Genomic DNA, 15,917 nt, shown 5'->3' with positions numbered 1-15,917 from the left:
TGATTGCCTAAGCAGAAACACTGCTTCTGAAGGTGTTTGCTTATTAATACTAAGGTTCTATTAGAAGTCTTAAGTGCAAAGCAATGGCCTTATTGATCCCATCTAAAATTACTATTATTATTAGATTGGTGACTGTACATGAAAAGCAGTTGGTCAGAAACTCTTTAGATGGACTTAGCAAAGAAAGAGCATTTTAAACCTTTAGAAAACAAGCTGCAAACTGAAGATAATTTCTACAACTTATTCCTTCCTCCTAATATTTGTAATCTTTAGAACCACAACCATTTTAACTAAAACTATGCAGTAGATTAGATCAAAGCATACAAGTATGGAGAAATTATTTATAACAAGTATTTAAACTTTTTAATAGAAACGTGAGTTTATCTCAAGCTTTAAGGGACAAACATTCACACACATGGCAGCCAAAGACTGATTGAGGCAGAGACAAATATAAACCCCAGAGACACAAGGTATGAAAAAGGGGCGGGGAGGGGGGGGTAGTAACAGAGAATAAAAAGAAGTCCTAGAAGACTTTTTTTTCTATTGTAATACACTCTTCCAGTAAAAATCTCCCTGTTATAAGTGTGCAGAATGGAAATTACTATTTGTCGCCAGGGTGACGTGGCTGCAGTTTTGATTAGCATGTAATATCTGTCAACAACAAACTCCTTCCCATTTTGGAGGATTTCAACATGACTTTCCCCACCTCTGGCATCATAGCTTTTTGAGTGGGAGTAGACCTATGTAAGAGCTTTATTCTGCACCCTTGGTGGGTTTGGAAACTTAATCTTTTAAACTCTATAGACATAGCATAAGTTCTTCCACTTGTACCTATTTTGAGGTTCAGCTATATATTCGTTATCCATTTGAGAGTAGAAATGATGTCTGGAAGGGTTGGCCAAGGGCTATTAACACTGTACTTATGAAAGTCTATGAGACACTCAAAGGAAAATTTGGAAAAGAATCACTGCTATTCCAAGTACAGCTCTAGCCAACCCTTCTAATATACCTGTCTCCCACAATGTTCTCCCATCAAATCTGTTCAGCTGAGCTTTATGCAGCAAGTTCAAAGTCACCCATGAATTCATGATTTGTACCTTTACAGTATCGACAAAGTCATGCAGACTTGACTGTTGTACCTACTGTCACTGCCACAATAAATTGGCACACCTCTGTGAGGAACCAGGACTCAGAAGTGTGACGTGTTGTAACATTAATAGGTACAATTTGCCATTTGACAGTATAAATCTATCACCATCATTTGTTGAGATCACCTCTGTAATAAAAAAAATACAGACTTCCTCTTTGAGGTTGGAACATTTCCAGAATTGAACATCATCCAAATAATCCTCTCTGTGGCTTTTATCCAAACATCCCAGTGGTGTGCAGTGAGGGAGGTAGCTCCTGCATGCTATTCCTTGTTTTACTCATCTAATGAGTGTTTTTAGGGATTTTGAAGGTGTCTGGCTTGTCTTCAAGTTCCAGTTTCTTGAAATAATTGGTAATTGTAGTGTTTACAACTATAAAAATGGCTTATACATGAACCCTGCAATTTTCAGAGCATTCCTGTGCACTTGACTTAGAACGTACACGCCAAGAATAATTCTTGGGAGTGGTGTCCACAGAAAATCCAAGTTCTTTTTTAATAAATGTAATGAATAATCAACTGTAAAGCAAAACTATTCTAAGAACTTCAGTGATTGATTAACCATACTGGTTTGAACCTTTCTTGTATAAATGAATGGGTAAATTAATAAAATATACAGGTTGCAGTTGCAAAATGCAAAAAAGTGACATATGAGTGATGAAAGCAGGCTAGCAGCAGAGTAATGCTTTTCATTAAGGAACTGCCTACATATTCATTAGAGCTAGTCGATTACTTAAAAAATACATTCATCAGATAATTTATTTGATGAATTTTACCATTATTTTTCAAATAATTTATTCAACAAAAAAAGGTAAAATTAATGTATTAGTGCATTTATCAAATCCTGACGGACAGCTCTAATACTTATTCAGTTCTGTACATTTAGGTTGATTCAAGATTAGTAATACTGCTGCAATCAATGCGGAAAAATTCTTGGCAAATCCATTACTGTGCTGTTTTCTCATATACCCACAAATTTCATGTACTTAATCTAGACTATTCAAACTTAACATCTTTCTTATAAAAATAAATATTCAAAGAATCTCAGATATGAAATTTTCACAAGCTTCAATAAAGAACATGGTCCGAAAGACCATTGTTATCATTTAAAAATAGAAAGCAAAAAGAAGCAGTCCCTCTGAGGTGAGTCACATCACAGTGATGTCATCAAGTCCACTGCCTCTTTGGGCTTCCTCACCTTATTATCCCTGTTCTTCAGTGAAACATTGCACAATCAGTATTCCTGATATTTCTTGATATTCTAAGAACTATTATCAAAAATGTTGTTTGACCTCTGACTTCCACCATGACAAAACATGGCACCATCTTACATTTTTTCAGTGAATATTTATGCTCTGAAAAATTCTATGGGTTTTTTTTGGTGATAAATGCTTAGTTAAGTTTCTTAGATAGATGTGAAATATATACTCTACCATTTACTGTATTTTTTCAGAAAATAGCAGTTTTGAACATTTTTTTTATATCTACTGTTATTTCTCAGTCTGCCTTTTTAGTGGAAATGAATTCCTACTGGGACTAGCAATGCCTTTATTATTCTTTTTTAAAGAGTAGTAGTCCCCTTTTCATTAGCCTCTCAGTGGCTTCATTTAAAGGTGTCTCCATGGCATTTCTTATGCCATTGTGGATAAAGTGGAGAGAATTAATTATATAGTGGCATTAAAGACCAAGCCTGCAACTTTGCTTGAAACAGATTAGTTTAAACCACAGTGCTGTTCAGCAACAATACCTGCTGTGCTAAATAATAACTGAGTCAGAAAATACTTGCCCTGTTCAGTGGACAGGATCAGCTTCAATCTCCAAGACACAGCTCCCATATTGACAAACCCAATAGATACAATTTTTCAGCAAGACTAGATATTTCACATGACTCAAGGTTTTATTTTTTTTCTCTTTGCCATTAAAGCCCCAATTCCATTGTCCCTAAATACTTAGAAAAAAGAGGGTGTGCCCATTATTCAGAGTAATGTAATTAGAAAAAGTACTTGTTCCTATGTTATTGCATAGTAACAAAGTCATCACATAAGGCTGAAGGGTCCTTGAAGGATGTTCCAAAGTGTTTGGTTTTTTTAAAAATCGACTTAGTAGTTCTGTAAGAAAAAAGTGTATTAAGTTCTCCCTTGCAGTCACTGGAAGGACACTAGACTCAAAACTGAAGTGTGTCCTCTGTCACCCAGAATGAGCCAAGCAGACACAGCAGGGGAGGGAGCACAGGTGGATGTCAAGGGAAAGGAAAAGAGCACCTGCATGTGCCAGCTGGCTGCAGATTTCCTGAGATATTCCACAGCTCAGAGCAGATTAATGTCTCACACATCCTCCTTCGGTTCTAGAAAGATACACTGTGCCCACTCTTTTAATGGATCCATGAATAATCAGCTTTTGTGGATATTTTTTTCAAGAAAGCCATACAACTGGCTGAAATAGGTTGGGCTTGTTGTTTTGTATTTTAGTGATTTTTAATTGTTTAATATCTTCTTGGTGGTTCTGTTATATGCCTTCTTCTAAGCACAGTTACTATAAAGATATATGCTTACCCTAAATTGTTCACTGAAAGGACACCATAGGTTTGCTTGATGATGTCTTTTGGACTTTCTTTGCAGTTACATAATAACTTCATCCACATGACATCTCACTTGAATCAGGTTTTCTTCCACTATTCTACTGCCCCTTTGACTCATCCCTGACAGGCATTCAGACAGACAAATTTAAATTCACAATAGTAATTGCACAGGAATGCTGTGCTTGGAAATCTCACTTGGACACTAAACGAAGTTTTTGTGGTTTTGAATAAATCACACCATGGGATTTTGTGACCATGTCCACAGCAGAATCATAGATAGTTCTGAAAAAACAAAAGGCCAATCCTCTTGAGGATTTGGCAAATTGTGGAAGGTATGGATACATTTCTGCCAAATATTCACACCTCCAAAATGGAAAATATAGCTTGTTCTCAGACTTCACATCTCAGTCATGGTCCTGATACTTTCTCCTTCCTGTTAGCTCATCTAGTGACTGAAGCTAGTTGTGCTAAAAGATGATATACAACTATGTCACTTCTCTTTGCTGTGTAAAACTCCTGCAGGGCTCCTGCATGAGGCTCCAGATGCAGCCTAAGAAAGTTTTCCATGTATGGAAGGAAACCATAGGATAGGAGCAATGTGTAGTCTGAACTTTTTGATGCACCTTGAACCAGTTCATTAAACAGTCTGATTTATGTCATTCCCAACTCACAAGAAAATACATCTCAAAAGATTCTTGGAAAAGAAGAGTAAACCTAGGAATTATTTACACTGTGAGCAAAATAGACCCCAGTCCTACCACTGGATCTAACTGGGGTAACATTTATGGCTAAGGTCAGATACAGCTCTGTTGGTTCATCCCTCCTGCCCTTGGCTGCAGAGCTGATGGTAAATAATGTGTTTGGTTTTGCAATCCAGTAAGAAATAACATTGAATCCACAAGTCTGCAAAGCTGTTTACCCTGATGAAAAGCATGGAAATCACATTTATTTATTTATTTGCATCTTCTTTTAAGTGTTCTAAAAATATAAAGGAAACAATTGAGTCTAAATCTATAGCTTGAAGTATGTAAAAAAAAAACTTTGAAGTATTCATAAATAAAAACCATTCCTATGTGAACTTTTTTTTTCCCATGTCAGGATTTGTAATAAACTCATTTGGCTATGTTTTAACTTTAAAAACAAGTGAAATCATTAAAAGCTTAGAAGCATAAAATTCTACCCCTGAATAATTGAAAATATTTCCCAAAAAATACAGCCTAAAGGGGGTTCATTAATGGTATTGTTCCATTTCCTACTCGCAGATAAGACTGCTGTTGTATACTTAAAGCATTCGCAAAGATATATTCACTGGGGACATGGTAATGAGATAAATCAGTCAGGAGACAAACCCTGACTGTTTGACTGCCAGCTTGTGTCCAATTTCATGCAATTAATATAGCATACATTTTCATTTTGAAGCTTAAATGGTTGCATTGTTAATAACTTAATTCCATTCTCTCCTGACTGAAATAATGATGACCCACTGAACGTTGTCGTTTTACCCAGCCATTTGCCATCCAGCCAGAAAGGCAGAAATGTATTGCTCTCTCTGGCAGAACTCAGACCATCACAAGCTCATTAATTCAAATACTCTTAATGAGGGTCATTGTACAGACTGATATAGATACAGCTGCTCTGAACTTCAGACATTTTTTGAAAGAGCCAAATTCAATATGATATATGTAAAAAATTCAAGTATATGCCTAAGAGAGCAGCAGGAGAAATTTTCTCATTCTTTTTTGTGAGATCTGACATCAGCATATAGATGGTTTCATCAATTATTGAGACAGAGACTAAGAAAGGAAAAGGGAATGATTTGGGGGTTTCATTTTTGAAGTTTGAATGTAAAGTGCTCAGACTGAATCAGAGCTAGTATGTCTGAGTCTTTAGAATTAGCTGCCTCTTTCTTATACCTTCTCTTCTTTGTAACACTAGAGAGCCTTTAAAGGCTGGTATTTGAAATGTTTTAATAACTTTTGAAAGGCTGGGGTGTATCTCTTTACACAAAGATATCCTACATGAAATTACTAATTCCTTTTTCATTCTATAAATAACGTGTATTGGTAATATTCTCAAAACGTCAGCCTCATATTAAACAATTGCAGCAGTGTTTAAAAAACAAAACTGTCTTTAGATAATCCTGGATGAAGAACTGAGGGGTAAGGGAAATCCAGGTCTTCCTGCTCCAGTGAATATTTAATTATTTATAGGGCATGGAATAGATCCAGCAGTAGCAGTGAATAACTATACAGAGTTGGAGAAACCAAGGGTCATAGCCTAGTCTGAATATTAAGTAAAACAGAAAATTGTGCCCCATGTCTCCAACATTCTGTATAAATGTGCTGTCCACAGGGATTTTCATTGTTCAGGAGTGTCCTTTCTGGTTTTATTCAGAAAAGCTATCCTAGTCAAGAATCGTTTCCTGGTGAAAACACAGTCTAAAACAGTAAATGTCTTTTAGTGCTAATGAACTGACATTTTTCAAGGAAAAAAAGTATTGGACAAAAAATTTTTGAATGTCCTGTCCTGATCCATTTAATTTCACCAGAAGTCCAGGTGCTGGCTGAGCTACCACCACGAAAGACAGACCATTCCCCTCTGAGCTTTCAAGTGCGCTTTGTCTTGCTTTAAAAAAGGAAGAGGGGGAAGAAGGAAAAAAAAAGTCTTAGTTGTCACATTTGACAGCTTTCAGCTACCTTGATGGTGCAAAATTATGATAGATCACTTCACTCAGAGTCTTACAATTTAATTGTAATTAATTATGAAAGAAATTACAGCTCTTCAACATGAGTGCAAATATTTTTATTTGCAAGTTTTATTAAATCTTGTGTCGTTCATACTATTCCGTGTTCAACTAACAATAACTACCATTCTGTATCTATATAGAGAGAGTTTTGTGTAGTTTGAAGCACTAACATCATATTTACTTGAGGACAGAATACTACAATACTCTTTCAGTATGTAAAATATGTACATTTCAGAGTGGAATTAAGGACCTATTTTAAATATAGCTGTTGCTAGGCAATGTGCTATTAGCAGAACTCCAGCAGCCTGGAATGTTTAGGATTTTAGGACCTACATGCTCGTTTTTATATTATTACTTAGTTTCTAAAATACTAGCAATCCACAGAGAAGTTGGTAATTTGCTTAGTCAATAGATGAGATTGTTCCTCAGTGCTCTCTGCTGGGGCAGTCCCAGACCTGATAGGAGTGGCAGCCAGAGCAGCACCTTGCTCTGTCCGTGCCCAGCTTTTCTTCCTTGCAGAAGCACCTGCCCAGGTAGTAGGGAGACAGAGGGAGGGATGCTAATCTGCAAGCAGATTTTCAGAGCCATTCCTAGATGTAGGTGGAGGTAGGTTAACTCTAAACACTGCTTTTCCCATCCTATTCTAAAATACATATGATTGATTAAACAGAGCTTCCCAGGCTAGTTCCTTCGGCAAAGCCTCCTTATAGTTGACCAGATCATTAGGAGAGCACCAGGAAATTTCTTTGAATTCTAAATTGCTTTTTGTCTCCTATAAGAGAACATTATCCAGATCAATGCTGTGTGTCAGATCTGGTCCAAGGAGCTGTACAACTCCAAATTGCTCTGAACTCTTCCTTGTGTGCCTGCTGGGCCTAACCCACCAAAGTCACAGTTCTGAATTTGGGAACTGCAACATGGAAATCCCCAAAACAGCTGCAGGAAAATGTCACTGTCCTGCTCTTTACCACAGTATGCATCTATGACACATCCAAGTGCTAAAACCTGCAGCAGTGGCCACTGTTGCCTCTGAATGTCTTGGGACATTCAGTTCTCTGTGGTGTGTAGTGATAAAGCCTTGGCAATGCTGGTGGTTATAGGAGTTTTACTATTTAACTGGCATTCTGCATATTAGCTTAATGGGGCCAGAAGTCACTCCAAAACCCTAAATCCTTCTGACCCTTTTTGTATGTGATGTCCCAGAGAGAGATATAACACTTACCATCCTTCCTTTAAACTCAATCTTGGATGTACAATACAACCCAGTTCATGCAGGTTTGTGTCTCCTTAGAGATTACCCAGTGTTATACAGTTACATAAATGTAGTTGACCATATCTACAGAATTCTGATTTCATGGGCATTCTAATAATTTATCTTGTTCATTGTCTATTTCACACAAATATATTTTAAACATTTCATTTGTTCATAAATATACCACAACATCTCTAGAATTTAAGAAGGCTAAAAATACTTTTACAAATACCTTTAGGGAGACTTGATTCCCCGAAGGTGCTGTGAGTGGAGGCTTTTTCTGTATCAGTCCTTGACTTTGATTAACCACTTAAAAAAAAAAAAAAAAAGGAATAGATTAATTATTAAAATTAGTCCTGTAGTGCACCTGAGCAATGATGAGTGAAACATGATTCCCACTGAATTGCAGAGGAGGCAGGGCTGAGGATGCTCAGCACTTCAGAGAATTGCTCTGGTAGGGAAAAAGTCAGAGGTTTTCTTTGTAAAATGATAAGGACTTAGTGCACTGTTTGCCCAATAGCAGTCTGGGGTGGTTTGTTAAATAAATAAAATACAAAAAAAATATTCAGTTCAGGGCTTGGAATCAATGCAATTCCCCTCTAGTCTATTAGACCTGCCGAGAAGCCCCTCTCAGGACACGCAGCAGTTTCTCTGACTGCTCAGCCATGTAATAGCACTGAAAACAAAGGCACCAGAACTCGCCGTGTCACTCTGTGACATCGTTATTCACTCGATAAAACTGTGGCCGTGCTGCAGCACCTCTCGCTCTGGGTTTGCCCCAAGCTGCAGCCTAACTGTGCTCATTATTCAGGTAACTCGTCCCCAGGCTGGCCCTGTGAGAGCCTGTCCTGAGCTCGGTGTCACAGCTGCCTGCACATCCTGCTCTGCTCCAGCCTGCTCCCTCTCCGGGGACAGCGTGCCTTATGTTTGCCATCTCCTCCTCATTCACCTGGCCTGTCACCTTAAGGCAGTCTTAATTATAGTATCATTGAAGGTTTATTCAACAAGATCTTAAGACTGTGGTTTAATTACAAAAATGAAAACACATGATTGCAACCAAAGTAAGTATAAAACAAGATTTGGCTGCAAGGAGCAATTGAAACTTTTTAGATGTTTCAGTGTCTCTCATCCAGAAGCCCCTCTGCCCCAGACGGAAAATTTGAGGACCCAAGAATTCTTGTGTACATCTATATTTAAATTACTTTTACAGCCTACTACCTCAATTTCTGCTTGTTTGAAACTCAGTTTTAGACACAAATTCAAATGTCTTAAGTGCTTGTATCTTTGGCTAGGCATTTGAAGTGATTTGATTCTCATTCCTTTTGTTGGAACACATATAGCTCTTTGGGGATATCAATTCTGTTTCCTGTTTAGTCCTAATAAGTTCAACTTATTAGTGTTCATACTCAGTCCTGCCATCCAATATGAGCTTTTTATTTTACATTTCCCAGAAATAGTCGAGGCCATTGGTATGTTCATAGCAAAGAACATGCAGAGTATCAGGTTGAAGCAGGATGCATTAAGTTTAGGATACCTTTTGGGATATCTTTTGGATTACCAGTTTTCTCCAAAGGCCACACTTGACACATTGTTTACATTAGGTAGTTTTTTTTTTTTCTCCTGAATTTGCCCATGAGTACATGCTATTGTTTTCCCTCGTGTTTTGCTTCATTTCTGTGTCACAGGGTAGTTACTATAACCTTGTTGTTATCCATTTCATCCCCCGTCAAAGGACAAAATGAAGTTCCAGAGGTTTCTAGCTTAGGTTGAAGCATTGTGTAAAGCCAGTCTGTAAGCTTTCACTTTGCTATAGAATTTTTTTATTAATGGAGTGTTTAAAAATGGGGCAAAGACCAACTTAAGACTTTAATAAATCTTGGAAACGAGCGGGTGTTTCAGAAGTTAAGTTCACCCTCATTACCCTGTAACATTACCTCCTGTGAGGCTACCTGAGACATATTGTACAATAATTGTGTTCTGGCAGCTGACTCCAAGAAGCTGGTGTTAACCTCTCCTGTTCCCCTGATACATACAGATTATTCCCATTAGAATGGCTTGGTGAATGAAAAGATCATAGCTAATGGGTATTACTTTAATGCAGAAGGCCAAATCCTATTATCCTGTGAAACGGACAGTGCAAATAGCATTTGTGCAAAGCAGCCCCACTGGGACAAGGAGAAATGGAGCCTGCTGCCCGCCCCATCCTTGCTCAGCAAAGCCTTGCCAGTTCTGCAGCTGGTTTTGTGAGAAAGGGGGGCTGGCCCATGGAACTTCTCACAGAACCTATTTCTGGCAGTTTCTAAAGAAGTTGCAGTGTGTTCTCCATACTTCTGGTACTTTGATCACATTTCCCGCTACCTTTTTCAAATTAATAAGTACATTAGGTGGGTTATGCAGATTACAGTGTATGCATGAAGTTATTTGATATATTATTCACCAAAAAATATAAGGAAAAAAGTAAGTCTGCATATAATTATCCACAACTTCTGACTGACTCATAATTAACTTTGAAATATTGCTGGTTTAGGAGATATCACAGATTACAATTCTAAATATAAGGAGCTTCAGAATAGCTCATGATGAGCACTAGTACAAGGTATTCAATGAAAGATTAATTCCCTAAACTGCTCATCAGCTGTATCTCCTGTCTTATCAAATTGTAAATATATTATGCTGCATTAAACTATAAGCATGCAGCTAATTAAAGCAGAGACTGCTTTAATATCAGATACTTCCCCCTTGACATAAGAAAAATGTTCTAAGGACATACCTTATGAGTCTTAACAAATAAAAGTGATTCCTTTTCAAGTGGTGCTGTGCTCCAACAGCTTTTTGGTTGTTAATGCAGAGACTTTAGTTTGAGTTGGGTTTTTGGTTTGGTTTGGGTTTTTTTTTAAGAAAAAGAAGCAGGGGGAAAACCATACAGTCTTTCTGGAGAAACAACTTGTGGAAGGCATTAATTCTATTCAATCTACAGCCTGAAGCCCACAGGAACTGACAAAGGGATTGCAACCAAGGATTTACAAATAGTACCTGAATGACACATAGCTAAAATTTGGTTCATTTGCTAATATTTTAAATATATTTTGATGTTAAATGATGCAAAGTAAGAAGGAAACCATCCACATTTTTAAAGGAATGCAGTATAAATTTAACTGAAAGATCAGTGAAGCCTATCCAAGCCAAGAGAGGATCAGAATCACAACTGAGCATCATTTGCAAACTTGTTTATTTTAGTTATTTTCTTTGTTTCAAACTCAAATCAAGAGATGCCATTGTAAAAAAAATCAAGGAAAAAATACCAAAACTATTAATCTATGAAAAAGACATAGAAGATATAATGCAAGAAGCCTTTCAGTAAAAGCTTTTCATTATTTGTGTAAGCCTCTAACATTTTCCTGTCACTCGAAAGTTTTCACACCCCAAAGACCTAAAAATGTATAATGCTATTAATGTTATTTAGCAACAAAAGACACACATATTTTGGGATCAATATGATACAGTACAATAGAAAATCCGTAGGGTAGAGGGTTTTTTGGGAGTTTCTCAGTTTTCCTTTTCCTTTTCCTTTTCTTTTTCCTTTTTGTTTTCTTTTCCATTTCCCTTCCTTTCCATTTCTACTTAGGAAAAATAATCTCAGCAGAAAATCGAAGAGATTTGCCAATAAAATCAATAAACATTTGCAGACTGTTGGTGGTGATACTGTTGAGATAAGGTAGGGTTACGTCCCTGTTTTATCAATAATTATTTCAGGGCTCATATTTTTTTAATAGAAGTGAATCAGAACAGGGTGGGTTTTTTCCCCTCCTGGATTGGGCTTCTGTAGATCTCAGATACACAAAAATTTTATCTGACTTGTTTCATTTAAGTGTTTAAGAGTTACTGGCATTCAAAGGTATCGTGGTTTGAACTAAAAGTTTTTTTCTTCACTCCCCCCAGGTTAATTTGTTGGCTTTTGGAGTGATTATTTATAAAGTATTTCGACACACTGCAATGTTAAAGCCAGAAGTCAGTTGTTATGAAAATATAAGGTAAGTTTGCCATTCAGTACAATTTCTACCCTCCGTAGGTTTAAATACAGACAGAGATGAAAATGAGTATTCAACAGTAACAGTTTAACATCCTGAGATCTGTAGAAAAAGAAATATTTTTTTTCTGTTATTACCCTTATACATATTTGGACGTACATTTTGCAATTATTCCCACTGAACCATACCTTGTATGGTAGGGTGTGTGTGAAAGATGCACAAAGAAAACAAGTGACCCATTTCAACCAGAGGGTAAAGGCTGATGGCAAAGTTTAAGAAGTAATTGTCCTTTTTTCTCAAGTATTTTCCACAGCCTCTATGGAAGGCAAAACAGAATTCAAATCTGTACCTGAAATGGGACCAAAATATTTGCCTTGAAGTAACAAGTGATAAGAGATTGGAGGCATTCTTGTTACCTGGGAGAAGTCTGCAGTAGGACATTATGCTTCTGTGGCACTGGGGGGATGGAGTGGATTCTTTACTTTGCATGCTGCTATGATTTTTCCATCAACTCACTCTCTTTAAAACTGATTTATAGAGACCTTGAAAACCATTTGTGCAGGAAAAGCTGAAGTGTACTACAGGGAACATTGAAAACAACTTACTGTTTGTGTTGCTTAGGAACACTCCTGCAGTTTCAATGCATTGCACTAGATTTATAGTTAGGATTTAGCAATTGTTTGATTGATTACTTTCTCTTATTCCTCACCTTTCATAGCTTCATGTGGTGACCTGTTTCTAATGAAGTTGAAAATTACTCATTTTCAGGGGAGCAGTGCTAAAAATGTCTGCTGTTCAAAGGAAGTCCTGCAATGACTGAGCTGAGAATGAATAAGAAAGTAATCAGTGGCTTCATTTCCAAGACAACATGCTGTAATTTGCACAAGTCTGTGAGCAGGGCTCTACAGCATCTTGGAAAAAAAATTGTAGCCAATCAGTTCCTAAAATTTTAAGGCACCAATATGCTGACCCAGGAACTATTTGAGAGTACTTGTGCTCTAAAAACAATTTATTCTTTTTTTTTTTTTTTTTGGTTGTTTTGTTTTGTTTTGTTTTTTTAAGAGACAATTTTATAAAGAGTCTGGTTTTACAACTGGCACCGTCCTCTGCAATGAACCTGAGAGGCAGCCTGGGAATCCTTTGATGTCATGCACATGCACTGACCTAAGAGCATACTGAACATTTTTCTGGGTTTGGTTTTTTTTTTGAGGAAAATAGGGGGGAGGAAGAAAAGTGGGGGAATGCTTCATAACAGACATATGTTTTTCCTTGGGGAATTACACTAACAGTAGATTTAAATCAAATCATATGGTGCTGCAGTACACCAGAGAAAACATATCTGAAGATTAAAGAAGCCAGTGTTTTGAGGCCCTCCAGTTTTACTCCTTTGCTCTTCCAAAGTGATTATGTGACTTTGTTCATGCTGCAGTGCTACAGCACACCCTGAAGAGCAGCCCCTGCACTTGCATTTCTCAGGCCCTCGCAGTTGTGAAAAAATTTCCAAGGCAGCATTCACCACACAAAGTGGAGGAAAAGGCAAGTAGCATGTGCCTGTGTGTTGTTCACAATGTTTTCTTCCTCTCTAGATCCTGTGCTCGTGGTGCCCTTGCTCTCCTCTTCCTCCTTGGGGCTACCTGGATTTTTGGGGTCCTCCATGTGGTCCAGGGATCTGTGGTTACTGCCTATCTTTTTACAATCTTCAATGCATTCCAGGGGATGTTTATCTTCATATTTCTTTGTGTGTTGTCTAGAAAGGTAAGTATCCTACCCCCTGTGGGAAGTGACTCAGTCTCATGTCCCTTCACTGGCCGGGTGTCCAGCTCAACTTCTGCTTTCAGTGGAGGCAGAACCTCTGTCTGGCTTTTACCTTCTCACATTATTTTCTCCAATTTTAAAACTGAAGTATGAAACATAGGAAAATTGGGCTTTTTAACTGTAAAACTGGTTACAATGTCATTAACCTGATGAAATAATACAATACGTGCAATAAAACTTCCAGTCTTTTCAATTAGCAGCAAGATTCACTCACACTACCCTGGGATATTACTTTCTTCAGTAGTCTGTCCTAAAGTAAATGTCAGCCCCACCCTAAAACATCTAGTGACAGGAGCAGTACAAAATGAGTTCAAAGACATATAGACCTATTAATAAACTTATTTCTTAATGGAATTCAATATTTTTATTTCAGATTCAGGAGGAGTATTATAGATTGTTCAAAAATGTTCCTTGCTGTTTTGGCTGCTTGAGATAAAGGGAAGGAAAACATCCAAAAGCATCTCAGCAGAAGAAGAAACCTACATGGTGTTGTTATGGATATTACTGCAAAATATGGTATTGTGAAAGTATGAAATGACCCAGTGAGCAAGCATATCTCTTAACTGAATTACTGGTTTTGTACATACATGTGCATTCATGCAGAACATCTGTATTATTCTGTATACTAACAGTATACAAAAGAAACTGGATCATTGCAAAACAAATATTCATAAAGACAAGGGAAAGAAACAAATTTCTAAAGAACCTCAAGACTTCATGACTGAGGTTTTGTTTCTAAAATTAAAAATATCTGCAGTTCTTGAAAGCAAGATATCAAAAACCAACCAGCACAGCAGATTTTATGAAGTGCTTTGCTCATGGAAACATGTTCACCATCCTTTTGTAGTATAGAACTTCATACATTAAGTTGTATGTGACCATCTGCAGCGAATGGGTTCCATTAAAGAGTCAATAGATAAAGATCTGGTTCAGGCTAGACTTTTGAAAACATTTCTTTTAATTTAAAGTAGATTAAAAAAGGAATTTGTTTAATATTATTCTCTTATCACTCTGAAATATTTGTATATTAATCAATCCTTTATTTTTATAACTTCTAAAGAACTGTTTAGATCTAAAGAGCTGAGGTCAGATCTGATACAAGAATGGTGGGACAGTCATTTTATAACTGAAAGATTATTTTGTGAATACTTTGAAAAAGATCTGGTTCTTGTTTTATTTAATTGCCAAAAAGACTGAGATCTGCTTAACTGGCACTATGATTTTGGAGGCTGTGGGAAGAAGATGCTTTCACAGGTTTGTCACTTCACAGATAGTTGGAATCCAGACTTTGTAGGATCAAATTAAAGTGGTAGAAATCACCTAGGCAGAAGAACACGGATTTAAATTCAAGGTAATGTGGCTCTGTACCGTGTAAAATTCCAAGTAGAGCAGTTTTCTATAGCATCTTTGAGCCAAGCAGCTGTCTTCCTCTGAGGCTCCTGGGTTTGAATCAATCCTGCACTTAACCTCAGGAGTATGTCTAGAACTACTAAAATCAAAGGGAGTACCGAGGTGCAAGTTTGGCAGATCAGAGCATAAACACAATGCAACAACCATTCCACCTATGGCATCTGACTTATTTGAAAAGTATGCTTTAACTTCACCCTTTTAGCACCCAAATTATGTGAAGTGCTGAGCAATTTCCTGCCCACATTGCCTTCTCAGGAAGTGTCTAGGATCTCAGATGAAGCACAATATTTTTGCCAATGAGGCACTGTAAATATGTAGTTGTTAATAAATCCCACTATTGTGTTGTCTGTTAAAATAAAGCACTAGTCTGTATTTTATTTATATTAAAGGAAATCTTTTTTTTAGTAATGGTAACTTTGGTTTTTATCTTTTTTCCTTATACACAAGGTTTTCATTGTATGCACTTCAATGATAGGCTTCATTAAGTATGTTCCATGCCTGTGTCTAGTTTTTTGAAAAAAGAGTAGTCTATTTTTCAAAAAAATACTAAAGAAATCTCCTGGTTCTTTGAATGTAAAATATGTGAATAAACTGGAGTGCTTTGCTTTCACATTTTGACATTTCCATTCATTTAAATAAATACAGCGGTAAAAGTTCACATTGTTACATATCATTTGCCCTCAATTATTTGCTGTATTTCCTTTGCTGTTGTATATGTTCTTCTAAGGTTGGGAAATGCAGATACATATTACTTAAAAGAGTATTTTTAGAAGGATATCTAGCAGCCCATCATTTTTAATCTCCTGCAGAACTGTAACCTATAGTAAGCTGATCTGGACAAAGCATCTCTAGTAACTATATAATGACTTCAGCATGCTCAGGGAGATTGAAAAAGTTCCTTGGAAAGAAAATATATCATAAGTGTTTAGCTTACAATAGTC

At 37.0% G+C, this 15,917-nt stretch overlaps 1 protein-coding gene across 2 annotated transcripts in view; it reads left to right on the top strand.

Moving 5' to 3' along the window:
- ADGRL4 (adhesion G protein-coupled receptor L4) overlaps window positions 1-15,634 on the top strand; it is a 72,218-nt gene extending 56,584 nt beyond the window's left edge. For both annotated transcript variants that reach the window (XM_021527336.2, XM_021527315.2), the window contains 3 exons: window positions 11,663-11,754; window positions 13,338-13,506; window positions 13,940-15,634. In XM_021527336.2, coding sequence (XP_021383011.2) covers window positions 11,663-11,754; window positions 13,338-13,506; window positions 13,940-14,002 — 324 coding nt within the window. In that variant the 3' untranslated portion in view covers window positions 14,003-15,634. The remainder of the gene's footprint in view (window positions 1-11,662; window positions 11,755-13,337; window positions 13,507-13,939) is intronic.
- Window positions 15,635-15,917: the final 283 nt, after the last annotated feature.

This window comes from Lonchura striata, chromosome 9 (genome assembly GCF_046129695.1).
Source record: "Lonchura striata isolate bLonStr1 chromosome 9, bLonStr1.mat, whole genome shotgun sequence".
Lineage (NCBI taxonomy): Eukaryota > Metazoa > Chordata > Aves > Passeriformes > Estrildidae > Lonchura > Lonchura striata.
Note: the sequence above shows the minus strand (reverse complement) of the source record. Positions and strands in the feature narration are given on the sequence as shown.